Raw genomic sequence first — 17,837 nt, 5'->3', positions numbered from 1 at the left:
AGGGAAAGTATTATTGAGAGGGTATCACCACGAAATAGACTGCTGGAGAGTAGCACGCACCAGTTAGAAGATGTCAACCAAACATACAATCAGCAAGAACGATTGAGAAGAAGGGAAGTTCACAATCAGCAATAACGATCGAGAAGAAAGGAAGTGATGAAGTAAGATCACAACATGCGATTATTCGACGACAACAGCGGCAACATCTTTCTTTTGTGAACTTTGAACGGGCAGGTTTTCGATATGATCCAAACATTCAATATAGCGCATCTGTTCAAATCGGTCAGATGTCAGTAGTTTGTCAATATTTCAATGCAGTCAAATTTAAAAATGAACCGTTGCCAGAATTGCTTCCACCACCACAGCCATTGTTCCAGCTGCTTTACGGTGAATCTCCTCACTCGAGCCATTTCTTAAAGCAAATTGTAAATGAACAAAACTACAATCCAACGTTTAAGATATTTTTGCCAAACAATATTCGACAGAAACTACAGAGCTTTCCTCCAATTATACACGTTCATGGGCAAATGTTTCATTTCGCTGGATCGCTGTTGCCGCATCCAGATCAAGAACACAAATATCTCCAAATTTATTTTCTGGGAGATTCACATGATGAAGTAAATCGGCGTTGTGCTATCTTCAATACAACGAAAAGAGAAATAATCGAACAATTGCAGCAAATGTTACACGAACACAATGACCTCATTAAACTGTTTACGATTTCGTTGGAACGTATGCCAACAGATGATCATAGTATAATTATACAAGCGGACAAAAGACCAACAGGGTCACATGAAAGACAATATAATGCACCTACAGTTAGCGAAATATCAATTGTTGTTGTTGGAGAAAATTTGCAGTCGCGTGATATTGTTATCAAACGAAGAAATCAAAACGCACTAAAACGGATAAGTGAGACACATCAGTCTTACGGCGCAATGCAATATTCGCTCATTTTCTGCCGTAGAGAAGACGGATATCACTTAGAATATAAGATGATAAATCCGGTGAATGGTTAGTAAAAAAAAATTTTTGTTTGCTACTTCATATAGGTAATTTAAGCTTTTAGGTGTCGAGACAAATAAAAAAGTCAGTTCAATGAAGTTTTACGCATATCGAATGATAATTCGCCAAAACTATGACAACCATTTACTGAGATATGGACGGTTATTTCAACAGTATGCAGTTGACATGTATGTTAAAGTTGAGACAGAACGACTTAATTACATACATGCAATACAATCAGTCGAAGTTGCGATCTGAAGAGTATATTCACTTAAGAGATGCAATGAATGGTGATGCGGATATTACAAATATTGGTCGACTCTTTATTTTGCCATCGACATACATTGGCAGTCCTAGACACATGCATGAGTACTCCCAGGATGCGATGACTTACGTGCGCGATTATGGACGGCCGGATTTGTTTGTTACATTAACTTGCAATCCAAAATGGCCAGACATTACGAATCTATTGCATCCCGGTCAAACACCAAGCGATCGCCACGATGTTACAGCACGCGTGTTTAAACAAAAACTCAGATGTTTGATGGACTTTATTACGAAACAACGTGTATATGGCACTGTTCGATGCTGAATGTACTCATTGGAGTGGCAGAAGAGAGGTTTGCCCCACGCACACATTCTTCTTTGGATGGTGGAGAAAATTACACCGGACCAAATTGATGACATCATTTCCGCCGAAATTCCTGATGTTGAAATAGATCCAGAGTTGCACGAAGTGTTGATGGCCAATATGGTTCATGGGCCATGCGGAGAACACGATCCATCTTCGGTTTGTATGTCGGACAGTAATTGCAAAAAACGTGCTTTTATTTCGGAAACTCAAACTGGAAACGACGGATATCCTCTCTATCGGCGTCGCTCACCCGCTGACAATGGCAGAACATTCATCACTCAATTGAAAGGAAAGAATTTCGTGGTTGATAACACATGGATCGTTCCATATTCGCCAATTTTGTCTAAGGCATTCAAAACACATATAAATGTTGAGTATTGCAGTTCAATAAAATCAATTAAGTATGTTTGCAAATATGTCACCAAAGGAAGCGATATGGCGGTTATTGGCGTTGAACGAGATGAAATTAGCAAATTTCAAATGGGCAGATATGTGAACTGCAATGAAGCAATCTGGAGAATATTTTCATTTGCAATTCATGAACGCCATCCTACTGTTGTGCATCTGTCAGCTCATTTGGAGAATGGCCAGCGAGTTTATTTCAACGCAGAGAACATAGTACAGCGAACGGAAATACCACCAGCAACCACTTTAACAAGTTTCTTTTCAACTTGCGCCAGTGATCCGTTCGCGAGAACATTGCTTTACTCGGAGATGCCTCGGTATTATACATGGAATGCATCGTCTTTCTCCCGGCGCAACATAACCCTGGCGGTTCATTTTTAAATTTGACTGCATTGCAATATTGACAAACTACTGACATCTGACCGATTTGAACAGATGCGATATATTGAATGTTTGGATCATATCGAAAACCTGCCCGTTCAATGTTTACAAAAGAAAGATTTGTAAAAATTTTGTTAAAGTATACATCTTATTTTATTAATACTTGATGAAAGCCTTTTGCAAGATCTAATGTTGTAAAATACTGAGCTCTTCCAAGTTTTTTGAGTATTGTTTCTATATGGGGTATTGGAAATTTGTCATCTGTAGTGACTTCGTTTAGCTTCCTGTAGTCAATAACTATTCTCCATTTATTCTTCATTGAATTGTCTTGCTTTTTCGGTACAATCCAAAGAGGCGAGTTGTACGGGGAATTACTTTCTTTAATTATACCTTGGCGCAACATCTCGTTCATCTGTCTACTAATTTCTTCTTCATGAATTTGGGGATATCTATAAATTTTATTATAAGTTGGTCTACTTGTTTTTGTAACAATATCATGCTGAATTTCATGAGTATGAGAAAGGCTTTTACCTTCTTGGATTCATATTTATTTTAAGCATATGTACAGAAAATAGCAAAATAAGCAGCACTAGCTCGAGGCCATCAGCTGTTACCTTCTTGGAAAAATAAATCGCTATTTGCTTTTAGAATGTATTCTAATTTTTGCTTTTCTTCTTCATTCATGTCACTATTTGATAAAATATCTAGCAAATTCTCTTTACATTCTGTAAGCATATTAATATCTTCGTAATTTTAAGGGCATGAGTTTATAAATTTATTTTCGTTGCCGTTTATTTCTACATACTCCTTTTCTAAATTAATTATTGCTTTAATAGGTTTTTAAATATTCTGTCCTATTATAGCATCAAAGTTATTATTTTTTATGTTGGTTAGTTTCCAATGTATATAATTTTTTTCATTGAATTCGTTTGGGGTTGGGGTGACTAACTCTTTATTTAGGGAAAAATTTTCCTTAATGGTGCTAAAGTGTATTGGTTTATCAAGCTCAATGCATTCACAATCTTTTAACACATTATATTTCAATAATGATGTTGTAGACCCTGTGTCAATAAGACATTTAATTTTTGAATTTTTTATGGTCACTTCTATTATCGGTAACGATTGTTTTGGGCTGGCAACCGAAAATATGCTTGTTCTGCAACGTGATCTATTTCCATCGATTCGGGGGGGTTTTGTCTCCTTTGGACTGAATTATATCTTCTAGATTGTTGAGAATTATTTTGCCTATTTTGTCCACAGCTAAATTGCTCAGAATTATTTTGTCTACTTTGTCCAAAGGTAAATTGTTGATAATTGTCATTTTGGTTAGAATTGTTACGAAATTCTCTCTGCTGATTTTGTCCAAAATGAAAATTATTGGAATTTTGCATATACTGTTTATTATTGAAATTGCCAAAATTGTGAGCCAAAGAATTTCTATTTGAAAAATTTCGATAATTATTTCTTTGATAATTGTTTTGTCTTCTATCAAATTGTATTAGCAAACCTGTCTCTTGAAGAACGCTAAAAGCCTCTCTAATGGTGCTTATATTTCTACTAATCACTACACTCCTTAAGTTGGGGTGTATCCCATTTAAAAATGTTTTTAGAATTAAACTTTCGTTGGAAAAAATTCTATAGGCTTTATCCTATCGAATTCATGTTTTAAATTTAGTTTATCTAAAATATCTTTTAAATTTTGAAAATACTGACTTACGTTGTAGTTTCGTAGTACAATCGCCTGATTGTAAAGGGTGTGGTACGACTCCTTTACTCCAAAATTCTTTATGAGTTCTTCTCTCATTTGCTGCCATGTTGGTGTAGGTCCCAAAGGCCGAATGACACTTGCTGCTTCTCCTTTAATTTTTGTTTTGACGTGTCGCTGCGTTGCAAATACCAACATTGATGGGTTGGGGTTGAATAAAGGAAGGATCATGTCAACTCCCCTGATGAACGATGATAAATCTCTGCCGTCAAAGTCCATGATTCTTGAAGCTTCCTTCAAAATTTGCGATCCTGTCATCTGAAGTGGTTGCTGCTCGCCTGGATTCCTTGCTGATGTATCCTCTTTTAATACAAATGAACTTGTTGTTGTTGCTTTGTATGGTGCACTTCGCTCTCTCTGCGTCTTCTGTGTGTGGGGCATTAATCTTTAATCCCACTTCCTGGTAATGTTGATGGGCGGAATGAAGCTATTCTTCGCCTTCACAAATTGTAATCCTCGGAGTCGCTCTCCCACGTTCCAGATAACTTGTGTAGAAACTTAAGTTTCTTAAACTTGGCTATCTGTGCCGGCCGACTTATATATTTATATATATATAAGAGATCTTTAAAATGGGAGCTAATCTTAGGATCTGCTTCCCGTTGCTAAGGCTTACAAAATTTAAAAAACTTCAACTGTAATCTTATTTTCTATTGAATGCAAACAAACATGTTTGTGCGGTTTACCCGATAATGTCTGGGTTATCATTACAGTCAAACATAAGGACCAAAAAATGTTTGTATGCATTTGCATTATGTTCTTTATCTCTACTTGTTATCTTATTTTTTGTAATGTTTACTTGGTTTCCTTTAATCTTTTATTTTGTCTAATTTACAATATTTTGTTGTGTGGTGTCTGGTTGGGAAGATAGTGTACACATAACGCGCCAGTCGTTTCTTCTCTTCGCTACGTGGCGCCAATTGGATATTCCAAGTGAAGCCAGGTCCTTCTCCACTTGGTCCTTCCAAAGGAGTGGAGGCCTTCCTCTTCCTCTGCTTCCCGCGACGAGTACTTTCCGAGCTGGAGTGTTTTCATCCATCCGGACAACATGACCTAGCTAGCTTCGCTGAACTGTGTCAATGTCGTCGTATATCTCGTACAGCTCATCGTTCCATCGAATGCGATATTCGCCGTGGCCCACGCGCAAAGGACCATAAATCTTTCGTAGAACCTTTCTCTCGAAAACTCGTAACGTCGACTCATCGGTTGTTGTCACCGTCCAAGCCTCTGCACCATATAGCAGGTCAGGAATTATGAGCGACTTATAGAGTTTGGCTTTTGTTCGACGAGCGAGGACTTTAATTTTCAATACTCAGTCCGAAGTAGCACCTGTTTGCAAGAGTAATCCTGCGTTGGATTTGCAGGCTGTCATTGTTGGTGGTGTTAACGAACATTTTAAAAAAAGAATTATCAAATTTGGTTCAGTCGTATGAAAGTTATGAGCGTACATACATTTTGGCGATTCATTTTTATTTATATACATAGATTGTATTCACCTATATAGTTTAATTAACCATCTTTGCAATCTTTGGTTAATGTCTTTTCCCTTATTTTTTATTTGGAGCCACTTAAGTGGTTGGTGATCGGTTAAGAGATCAAATGCTCTGCCGTAAATGTATGGTTTATAATATGTCACTGTCCAGACAATAGCAAGTAGTTCTTTTTCTGTAGTGGAATAACTTCTTTCGTGTTTGCTAAGTGTTCGACTAGCATAGCTTATAGGATGGCTGTCCTGGGTTAATACTGCGCCAATTACAAAGTCACTTGCATCAGTTGAAATGCCAAATTTTTTGTTAAAGTCTGGATATTTCAATATTGGTGGGCTTACTAATAGATTTTTAAGTTTTTCAAAGGATGATATGTACTGAGGATCGCGAGTGTTTATTTTAATATCCTTTTTTAACACGTTGGCTGCCAATGTATCACCGGTGATCACAATAAAAAACTACCCCCAGGTGCCAGTGTATCACCGGTGATCACAGCAAAAAACTACTCCCAGGTGCCAATGTATCACCGGTGATACACGCCTAGGCCTCTAGTATTTAGGGGCTGGGGCCTTAACGGAAGGAGTTTTAAGAAAGACGTAAGATAATTTTAAAAGAAAAAATATTTAATTTCATAGTAAAACACAACTTAAAAAAATAATACTCAATTATAAATAGGAAACTGCAATTCATTCCTGTAAACAAAAAAAATTATATAAATACAATGTATTTGCTGAAAATGATTGAGGCATAAGAATGGAGACCGAGGACATTGTCCGCGGTATGTGGATACAAGTTTGGCCTTCTTCCTTGCAGCTGACGAAGAGGTTGCAGTCTTCAGTTCAGAATAGAAGCCTCCACAGCGATATCTCTTTCGCCTTCCGTCCTTTGTTACTTTCACTGATGTCGTCAAAATGTGCTTCCCTTGAGGAGGTGTTCGCGAAATTGAAGCGGTATCTCTTCCACTTAAATTTAGAATTATACTTTGCCGAAAGTCAGATATTTTCATATTGGAATTAGTTTCGTTATACAAAATATATGCATTTACAACCGCCGTATTTAAAAGAATATCAAAAGCAACTTTATGAAACCAGCGAATAGTTTTACGGAGAGGACTAAAGTAACTAGCCATTTGATCAGACAAATCTATTCCTAAAGTGGTAAAAAATCGATAAATCTTTACGTATTTAAACAAACAGATTTTTAAAGCTCTCAACAAACCTTGTTTGCATTTGTTGTACTCCACTATTACATTCGGTTTTAAAACATCTTGGCCGAGTCTATTCTTTTTACCTGAAGGTACAAGTGATCCGTTGTTTACAGTGGACAAGAAACGAACTTCTCTTTTATCCCTCCAGTACCCGACTACGATTCCAGATCTTTCGAAAGTAACATTATTATTTCCAATTATATATGTAACCTTTTGTATCTGCCATTTTGAAAACCTTGATGCCATACTTATGTGCTTTGCCAGGAAGGTATTGCCGAAATCGTAAACGACCACGGAAAGGTATCATACTTTCATCAATAACAAGGTTTTTTCCAGCTGGTTTATTTCGTTTAAAGGTTACAATTGATCAACTTTAAAAGTTTTAGATACTGTTTCAGACAACTGAGCGTTATCTGCAAAGTGAATACATTTTATCAAGATCTGGAACCGGTTACGAGCCATAACGTGTGGAACGAATGGATTTTTGAACAAGGTAGTTGCTTTCCAATAGTCCTCCATTGAAGGGTATTTTACCATACCCATATACATGACTATGGCAAGAAACTTCATGATCTCCTTATGATTCGTATCCTTCCACTTATTCATACTGCTGCTGCTGCGAGTACTAATCCCACATATTTGATAATTAGCATTTCTATTTGTCTCTTCAACAATAATATCCAAGATATCATCGGTCAAAAACTTTCTATAATACTCAAATGGCGAGCCGACATCATGTTGCGAAGCATAGGGTAGACTTATGCGATTCAAATAATTTACAAATCAATTGAAAATATTATATTTACAGAAAAAAATTATGTATGGAAAAATGTATCTTTTTAGAATTTTTCAATTTTCCGACTACTCCGAATTTTTTTTGACAGATAGATTTGAAAAAAAAAATGATTTGAAATAATTAATGAAAAATACACAGAAAAGCAGTGAAAAAGTCACTTTATGGAATTTTTGACCTTGGGTCCAGAAAAGTTTTTTTTTATTTCTAAATCGTCCCAGGACCACAACGAACAACCTCTAACAATTGCATCAAAAATGGTCCAGCCGTTCTCGAGACTTAGCGTCACTAACCAACAAATTTATAGATACATACTTATATGTACATACATATGTATGTATCTCTTATATATAAAAATGAATCGCAAAATGTGTTGGTAAGCGCATAACTCAACAACGCTTGAACCAATTTTGCCAATTCTTTTTTAAAAATGTTCTTTGCGGTTCAAGAAAGGTTTTTACGGCAAGAAAAATTCGAATAATTGACGGAAAGCCCTTTAAACCAGCCCTTTTCTTTTTTCCATACAAACGAATGAATGTTTGTTTATTAGTAACGCTGAGGGAACGACTGAACCAATCTTGATGAAATTTTCAGAGAATGTTCTGTTGGGATCGGGAAGGTATAGAAATAAAAAAACCTGTATGCTTTTCGTGAGGAAAAGTCGGAAAATTGGACAATTCCAAAAAGTTAATTTTTTCCATACAATTTTTTTTGTTTTGTTTTCAATTATTTGAATCGTTCAAATTCGTGGTTTGTTTCAAAATTTTTTGAAAACTATTCAGTGAAAATGTTATGTGTGTTGCACACAAAGTGATTAATTACAGATTGAAATTTGCTACGGTCGGCGTTCTTTTTGGCATCAACTTACATTAGCAGCCCAAGACACATGACCAAGTACTCCCAGGATGCGATGCCATACGTGCGGTATTATGGTTCGTGTTCAATTAGCAAGCGATCGTCACGATGTCACACCACGACTTTTCAAACAACAGCTATGATGTTTGATGGACTTTATCTTGAAGCAACGTATATGTGGTGCTGTTAGATGCTAGATGTACTGTTTTGAGTGACAAAAGAGAGGTTTGCCGCGCGCATACATTCTTCTTTGGACGGTGGATAGTGGTTACACCAGATCAAATTGATGAAACCATTTCTGCGGAAATTCCTGATCCAGAGAAAGATCCAGTATTATACGAAGTGGTGGAAACCTATATGGTTCATGGACCTTGCATCCACTACAATCCCTTTTCGGTTTGTATATCTGACAATAAATGCACGAAACACAATCCATGTGCTTTTCTCTCGGAAACACAAACTGAAAATATCCACTCTATCGGCATCGCTCACCAGATAATACCAGATAATGACAGAACATTCAGCATTCAATTTAGAAGAGTGAATATCGAAGCTGACAACACATAGATCGTACTATATTCACCATTATTGTCTAATTCACATTTAAAACTCATATCAATGTTGAATATTACAGTTTGGTGTAATCGATAAAATACATTTGTATGTATGTCAACAAAGGAAGCAACATGGCGGTTATTGGTCTTGAACGGTACGGTCGATACGTGAACTGTAATAAAGCGCTATGTAGCATATTTACTTTTGCAATTCATGAACGTTTTCCGACTGTTGTGTGTCTCGCAGTTAATATGGAAAATGGTCAAAGAGTGTATTTCAATCCAGAGAATACAGTACAGCCAGTGGAAACACCGCCAGCAACAAAATTAACATTTACGAGTTTTTGCTTAACTTTTGTCAGTGATCCATTTGCGAGGACATTCGGAAATACCTTAATATTATACATGGAATGCATCGTCGCAGAAATAATTACGCAAAAAGCAAGGCCAACCAGTAGATAGACATCCAGGTGTGTTCTCAACTAATGCATTAGGACAAATTTGCGCAATTCACCCGAAAAACGACGATTGTTTCTACCTTCGGTTGCTATTCATTAATGTAGGAGGCTCAACTTTATTTGCTTCATTGTGTACTGTGAATGGTAAGGTGTGTGCAACTTTTGGAGAAGCAAGCCAGCAATTACATTTGCTGGAAAATGATAATCACTGGAATGCAAATGACGTTCGCACACTTTTCGCGATAATGATTTCGACATATCAGCCTTCAAATCTGCGTCTATTATGAGATACGAACAAAAATGACATAGCCGAAGACATTTTACATCGTCTTCGCTAAAAATTGGAAATGGGTCAATTCCGGTTGATACTTCCGGTGGTTTGATATCAATTCCACCTGCCGTTTATCAATTCACGAAAGATGAATTCATCACGAATGTTTATCCGAACATTGGCCAAATTATCGTAACTACTAATCCTTGAGTACACGTGCAATGTTAGCTGCCAAAAATACCGATGTTGATGACTTAAACTGGAAGATTCAAAGTCAAATTCCGGAAGACTTGAGCTCATACAAATCAATCGATCGTCTTGACAATGAAGACGACGCCGTGAATTATCCTGTGGAATTTCTAAATTCTTTGTAGAGGCTTGGTATGCCACCGCATCATTTGTGTCTCAAAGTTGGATCTGTCATTATTATGTTTCGCAATCTTTATGCGCTGAAATTGTGTAATGGAACCCGACTGATTGTGACGCTGCTATCAAATACAAGGAAGCAGAATGCTTGATTCTACGACTTCCTTTGAGTTCTAACGATTTGCCATTTCCAGTGAAAATTGCATTTGAGATGACAATCAACAGGACACAAGGATAGTCGCATAGTGTGTGGCATAAATTAGGAACTGCTATGTTTTTCACACGGCCAAAAATACGCGGCGTGCTCACGAGTTAGAAAACTATCTTCTCTCTGTATTTACGCACTGGAACAGAAACCAAAAAATGTTGTTTATCAAGCTGCGTTACACTGAAAAAAATGTAGAAAACTCGCAAATAGATGATTATCAACACAATATGAACTTTTGCCTTTTTTCATTTCAAAACACATAATTGCACGCAGGAAAACGGCTGCGGGGTCAGCTAGTTTATATATATATAAGAGATCTTTAAAATGGGAGCTAATCTTGGGATCTGCTTCCCGTTGCTAAGGCTAACTTAAAAAACTTCAGTTTTTAGTATCGCTCAACTTTGCAGTTTGTTTTTACCGACTGCGCCAGTTTTAGTTGTTCGAGCGGATGAATAAAAATGCCGACGATGTTACTTCTGTGACATTATACTTTATTCTCATTCTTTCTCAAATTATGTTCTGCTTATATAACTACTAAAGTGATGACAATTTTCTTAATCTATTTCTTTGTTTTTTTTTTTTATGAAATACAATATTTGTTAAATGTAATCTTATTTTCTATTGAATGCAAACAAACATGATTGTGCGGTTTACCCGATAATGTCTGGGTTATCATTACAGTCAAACATAAGGACCAAAACATGTTTGTATGCATTTGCATTCTGTTCTTTATCTCTACTTGTTTTCTTATTTTTTGTAATGTTTACTTGTTTTTCTTTAATCTTTTATTTTGTCCAATTTACAATATTTTGTTGTGTGGTGTCTGGTTGGGATGATAGTGTACACATAACTCGCGCAGTTTTCGACCGGTGCCGACCGAAGTTAGCTGCTTTATTGCTGCCGATACCACCCGTGCTATTTTTAAGAAAATCAAGCTGAGTTCGTCTGAAATCAGATCTCTTTTGAGAATGGATATTTTTGGCCGTTTGTATTGTATCTTGGCAAATCACAAACCAATTTTTATTAAAAAGCAAACGTATCTTTTTATCTTTCCTAATGCTTAGTCTTCCACATGAGAAGAAGACGAAGCATAATCATATACATATACACATGAAGAATTGTGCTATGTATATTGTACATCCGTACGCTCTCGCTGAGCGTAGGTCAGTAAGCATTGAATGTCATCTCAATCTAGTTTTCGGATCTTACTCTCTTTCATTAATATTTTTGCTTTGGTAAATAAAATGAGCTAATATTATAATTCAAGACAATCATTAAAGCAATATGTTTCGTTTGATGGCTCGTAAATTAATAATATTTGTGTTCAAATTGTGTCTGAGTGGTGTTTCAGTTGAGATTTGGTCATTAAAGCTCAATGACTCTTCAGTGCCATCATTTTCAACAAATTTAGAGTGGTTCCAGAACAAATTCCTTAATGTGAACCCAGTCGAGATTATTATTTTTATTACATACTTAATTACTTCGTTTGGTTAAAAGTGATAAACACAAGGCCCTTTTGAATTGCTAATGTAGACAGTCTACCGTATTACCGTCGCATCACATTGTAAACAAATGCTGCAAGAAATGGTATATGCGATGTGCTACAAGTGACGAGGCTAATTCGGTTATATGCATGCCATTTGTGGTCGATGGATGCGGATGAGGTGCAGCCTTGTCGGAAGAGATTGCGTATATGCTATAGATCATATATGTACGTCGTTTTAATCGTGATGAAACTTAACATAAGTATCTACATACTTATTTCTGCCCACCACGAAAAGTTCAGAATTGAGGATGATCTGAATAGAACTGCCACGAACACAAAACGCATTTAATCAAAAATGTAAAAAGTTCCACAACAAAGTCGCAAAAGTTAGGTTAGGTTAAGTAAATTGGCTGATATTTGGGAAGTTACGAATTCCACTTGGACTGCTGGTAACAATACTAACAAATTTATATAGTTCGTAGAGGGTATGTCTGCTGAGATGCTTCAATATTTCCAGCAAAAGGGAACCAGGTGAAGATAAAGTATCTACATGTTTCCACCAGACCTTCGCTCATACAGTTTTATAAATTTTTTTCAATTAGAATAGTTGGAACTCCTGACATGACCATTTCGAGCTCTCATTGTGGCACAGGTGCTGGTGTGTAACCAACCGGCTCTAAAACGTTGCCAGTATTTTTTCCTACCCATTCTCCCCTCCTTTCGGAACAAATCCTTACGGTTGGGAACAAACCGCAATGCAGGGTTCCGGTCCAACCATCCTTCAAGCAGAGGGTCACACCCGCTGAGTATAAATAGGTACGTATATGAGTGTTCACCTTCGGTCGCTTGTGAATAATTCCCTCTTTACCGTTTGGAGCCTAGTGGCTACTAAGACGATATATGCCAGCTCTTGTGACTTTGTCATGCTGGAGTTAGATACGCTGTCTTTTCGACTCTTGGTTCATCGAGATGAGCTGTCGAATCTACGTTTTCAAAGGAGAACAAAAGTCGGCTATGCTGGAGCCCCTTCATCTTAAGGCGGCCCGGGGTTCATACAGCCGAATTAAACTTCTGGTGACAAATTATCCAATTAATACGGGGGCATTAGTATGCACCTCTGAATTGTCACAAGAATGCGGGATTTGGCACTCCACTTGAGAAGTACCGTGCAGCACCACTCTCGCTAGGAAGGAGAAAATGCCTTATGACTTAAACCCCTTTGCACGTCCAGGCTGTCATTTATAGAGGGTACAAGATAGATACTTGATTAAAAGTTGGATTAACCTAGAGCACATTATCAGTGAAATCAAGGCCATTTCAAGCCTTGATCTGCTATCGGAATGAATGCACACTTCTCTGAATGAAGCTACTCTTAGAAACAGTTTATCTACTGCTTTCTTTATTGCGGTCACTTCGGCTGGTACAATAAGTTATAATGCTGTAAGTAGAAGCTAGAGTTAACCTTGTGCGTGGGCTTTATCCATCCGCGATAAAGCTCACAGAGCCTTTTTTACAGCGTTTCGTTTAGGTATGTGCACAAAAATTGGGATTTTTTCTTTTCTAAATTAATTTTCTACAAAAGAATCCAATTTTGTAGTAGCAAATTCTTAGTATCGTTCGGATCGGTCACTGTATACCAGGGAGATTTGTTAAAGATGATTATTTGTGACTTATTGAACATGGAGCGGTTTGCCGAACAGAAACCAAACATTACATCGCGACTTCTGTCACCGAGAGTCACTCTCAAAAGCATACCAGTAGGTAACGACGACGATATTGCCAGACAATTTAAAAAATTACTTTGAAACTATTGAGGCAAAGATCTGAATGTTCTTGCTTTTATGGTGTGATCTTTCCAATTTTTGGCAAAAATAAAGTAAACAATAATCGAAATGCCTGAAATTGTAATAAATCAGTATAAAAAGGCAAATCTTATAGTGAAATCGGAAAAATTGTTAATCGGAGTCAAAGTGCAGTTTAATATATCATTATAAGATGTAAAATACGCAAAATAAATACTGTGGAGTGATATAGAGAAACGTGAAAGATAAACTACGGAATAGAAAACGACGCCTAGAGTTTGCAAGAGAATTCCTTCAGAAATCCTCAGAGTACCGAAACGATGTAGTTTTCCTTGAAGAACCGGAATTTAACATATTCATTAAAATACTGAAATTTGGTATGAAGAATAGAAGTTGAAAAGGGCGTGTATAGCAAAACTTCGTTCGGTAGGATGTCCGGAGATCACCTGATCTGTTGCCATCGATCTTGGACCAAAAAGCGTTTGCTTTCCGCGAAGCCCAGCTATTTAATAGTAGACCGCAAGAGGATAAGGGTGCACCGATCCGCTCCCATTCTGCCGATAATGGGTTTAGTTGTTTTTCCTTGCTAGCTTATCATCTTTACAGTTTCCTGCGATTCTGCTGTGACCTGGCACCTATACCAGCATTCGATGCTATTGATAGCGAGGTTAAGCAGTCTTCCACCAACCTTGAAAGCACTGTAAATGAGTTCAAGGCTAGTATCGCCGCTCTGCTATCTGAATGGATGGTCACCTCTCTGAAGATGGCTAAACTTTGACCCATTCGTGAAGAAGCTTACTGCACCTCACCTTCAACGGCTTCTTCCTACCCACATCTCCCTCGGCGGTATGTGGTTTGAGAAGGAGCCAGCTGAGTTCGGTTTGGCAACTCCATGATCCAAGTGATCCGGCAGAAAGTTAAAGTAAGTTAGAATTTCCGAGTGTTTAGACCCGTGTTCATTTAGTAGATCAGACTCTCTGAGTCCAATAGCCGCTTTCGCAGCTGTACATCTTCCGGCAAAGTCAACGGTATATATGTTTAGGATGGCGATAAGTGCCATGGTTGGAGTGAACCTTAGGGCACACACATGCTATTGAGCGCCGTTCTCTGAACGCTTTCGAGTTTCTTTGCATGTGTGATATTTTCTAGAGCTCTCGACCACATAAAGACACCGTAGAACATAATAGGTTTCAAGACTGTCCAGGGCAGTAACGACCGCCTCCGGCAGGACGTTGTTGAAAGCTCCCTCAGTATCAAGGAAGGTCCCAACAGCGAAATCTTAATGGCTTCCTCAAGCCATGACGCGATAGTATGCAGGGCAGTATCCGCTGGCTTGCCTTCACAATAAACATATTGCGCTCACGATAAATGGTCTCATGGAATGCGCTCCTCTTATATACTAGTCAATCAGCCTCTCCAGAGTTTTTCGTAGGAAGAAAGTGAGGCTGATGAGCCTAAAGTCTTGGTCGTAACGTAGGAGCCCTAGCCATTTTTCGAGATGAACGTGACTGTGACTCGTCTCCAGGCCCCCGGTATGTAACCCAGTTGTATGCAGTTCACATAGATGGGTGCCAACCAGTTGCAAAACACCTTAGCAGTTAGTTACAGCTGCACTGGTATCATGCCATCCGGTACCGGAAACTTGAAGGGTTTGAACGAATTGACCACCCTGGTCAAGTGCCGTTCATCCAAAAGGCCGACAAAGAACGGGCAATCGTCTTGCAGCGCTCAGAGAGATATCCCATTAGAGGGCGTGTTGTTCGGGAAGTGATCATCAGAAAGCATCCGAAGTGTTTCCTCGCTGCTCAGGGTCCACGTTTTATACAGCACCCATCATCAGTAGACTCACTCCTATGGGCCTTATTGAATAAACGTCTGCAGGACGCTCTGATTCCTGAGAGTTCTGTACTCTACCAGAAAGGTTTCTTTCTGCCTTCCGGTGTCTTCAGTGGACAAGAGCTCTCCAGAGCCGTTTTGCATGCTGAGCCTAGGTGTTCTTTATCTACTCCTAGAAAGAATGTGGAAATGGCAGCCGCCTTTCTCTTTCATTCCTCGTGGGATATGGAACCATCCAGCATTCTTAGCGATTTTGCTAAAAGTTGACGTAACCCCAGTTCGCAGTCTTTTTTCAAGGGAGGCTTCCTTGTCATGCGACCTTTGTCACTTGACCGCTTTTTTCGGTTCTGTAGCGTCCGGTTCTGCCCTAACGTCAGACACCTGACCAGGATGATTATCACCGTAGCGTTACACGGTTTTGGGCGCTTAGCGGGGATCAGCTTTAAGCTTCCTAGCTATCGCTGCCCTTCTTCTACCCCCTGTAGAGCTTTTCATTATTTTAACAGAGGTTCCTTTGCCGGTGCTAGCGATTCCGCCGAGTATGAAAGCTCTACCTACATCGGTTGTCGGCTGAGTTCCACAGTCTTTCCTCACCCTATTACTCGTAGAGTCGCCTGAAGTAGAGATTCCTACTGAGGTCTTGGTATTGCTGTGTTTCGCCAGCGACGGTTTCGTTGCTTCAGGAGCAACACTCACACTCAGAACAGATCTGGGTGTCGGTTTCGATGCCCCTTCACTTTCCCTCGTCCCCTTTCCGTCAGTGTTAGTTCCTACCGTGTTATGAGGTTATGCATTCAGAGCCGACCATCGCAAAGAAGAAGTTGTCTCAACTTACATCTACCACGCCAACTTAACGATGACTGGAGGGAACGTACTCTGAGGAATGCCAAGGTTTTAACGGGACAAGGGGTTGCGACATTAGCACGTCAGCAGCAGGAGGGGATTACTTTGAAGGAAATGAAATAGATTTGTAAGAATAAATAAAGATTTCAAAAATATTACAAAATTTATCTTTCAATTTGATCACAGTAGTATATATGTCATTCGAAAGTAGAAATGATGGCGTTTAGTAAGCCATACATAAATATCTCGGATGCAAAATGTAGTCATATAAGGGGTATTCAAACCAGCTTTGTTATTTCGTTAGTCGTTACTTTTTTCTAGTTTTTTACGTGAGTTTTGTTTTAGTAAAATTAACAGATTATCGTTTTACCGAGTAACGAGATACCAGACTGGCAATAATGATAGTTTTTTCGTTACTTGGTATTATCACTCAGCTGTTTGCGTTTTTGCCTCAAAAGTTAACTTAATTCATTGCGAAAAATACATTTGCAGTCTACTACAAATTAGTTTCTGACAAATTTTTCAAAAGTAAGTATTTAATATAATTGAATCAGCTGTTTTGAAACAAAATTTACAACTAATACTGATGTACAGCAAAAAGTCTGTTCACAGTTAAGTGTTTTAACGAAGTATCAACTAACGAACTACCAGATTAACATGTTCGGTCTGAATACCCCTATAGCATTAGTTAATACATACATATGTATGTTATAACGCTGAGTAAATTCATAATATTTTCATAAGTTCGGTGAAAAATGAATGCTGAATTATACGGATTTTTTTAATAATACTATAAAATTTTAAATACCTATGGTATTCAAATAAATTACTATAAGTACATTTTTTCTTTTCTCAGAATGCACTGGGCGCGAGAGATCGGATTAGTTGGAAGAATTTTGAACAATCGGCAGCCAAAACGGCTAATTTGCCAAAGTGTATATTTTGTTTTCCCAGTCAATCTTTCAAATATGCCTGGTTTATATTTTATATTACTTGGTAAGTATGTTTATGAATTCACTATAAAAAATAAAGTAAAATTATATTTATGTTTTTTAGGAACTATATTGTCTTTGCTGACTTCGCTATTTGAAATTGTGTATCATTTTTATTCCATTCAAAAGTAAAATTTTGAATATGAATTTAGAATACAAAATATTATATGCATTACATATGTAGATTTATTGAAATAAAAAGCGTCATATTTTAATATTGAACTTTTTTATGTAAGTTGCTTGTTAGTTAAAACAACCGTCAACTTTACAAAAAAGTAAAGTTTTGAAGTTCTAACACATAGTCACAGAATGAAGACGTTTGGAAATAAGCGTGACCCCGCCCGATACTAGTTTAATAAATCTTAATCGGTATTCAGACCAAACTTGTTAATCCGGTAGTTGATACTTCTTTAATACACTTAACAGTGAATATTCTTTTTGCTTTACATCAGTAGTGGGTGTAAATTTTGTTTCAAAACAGCTGATTCAATT

The 17,837-nt window shown here is 37.7% G+C and overlaps 1 protein-coding gene across 2 annotated transcripts in view; it reads left to right on the top strand.

Moving 5' to 3' along the window:
- LOC125780337 (ionotropic receptor 75a) overlaps positions 1-17,562 on the top strand; it is a 1,012,909-nt gene extending 995,347 nt beyond the window's left edge. For both annotated transcript variants that reach the window (XM_049462532.1, XM_049462534.1), the window contains exons 5-6: positions 17,210-17,349; positions 17,410-17,562. In XM_049462532.1, coding sequence (XP_049318489.1) covers positions 17,210-17,349; positions 17,410-17,477 — 208 coding nt within the window. In that variant the 3' untranslated portion in view covers positions 17,478-17,562. The remainder of the gene's footprint in view (positions 1-17,209; positions 17,350-17,409) is intronic.
- The last annotated feature ends 275 nt before the right edge of the window (positions 17,563-17,837 follow it).

This window comes from Bactrocera dorsalis, chromosome 1 (assembly GCF_023373825.1).
Source record: "Bactrocera dorsalis isolate Fly_Bdor chromosome 1, ASM2337382v1, whole genome shotgun sequence".
In the NCBI taxonomy this organism is placed as follows: Eukaryota; Metazoa; Arthropoda; class Insecta; order Diptera; family Tephritidae; genus Bactrocera; species Bactrocera dorsalis.
This window is presented reverse-complemented; position numbering and strand designations above follow the sequence as displayed.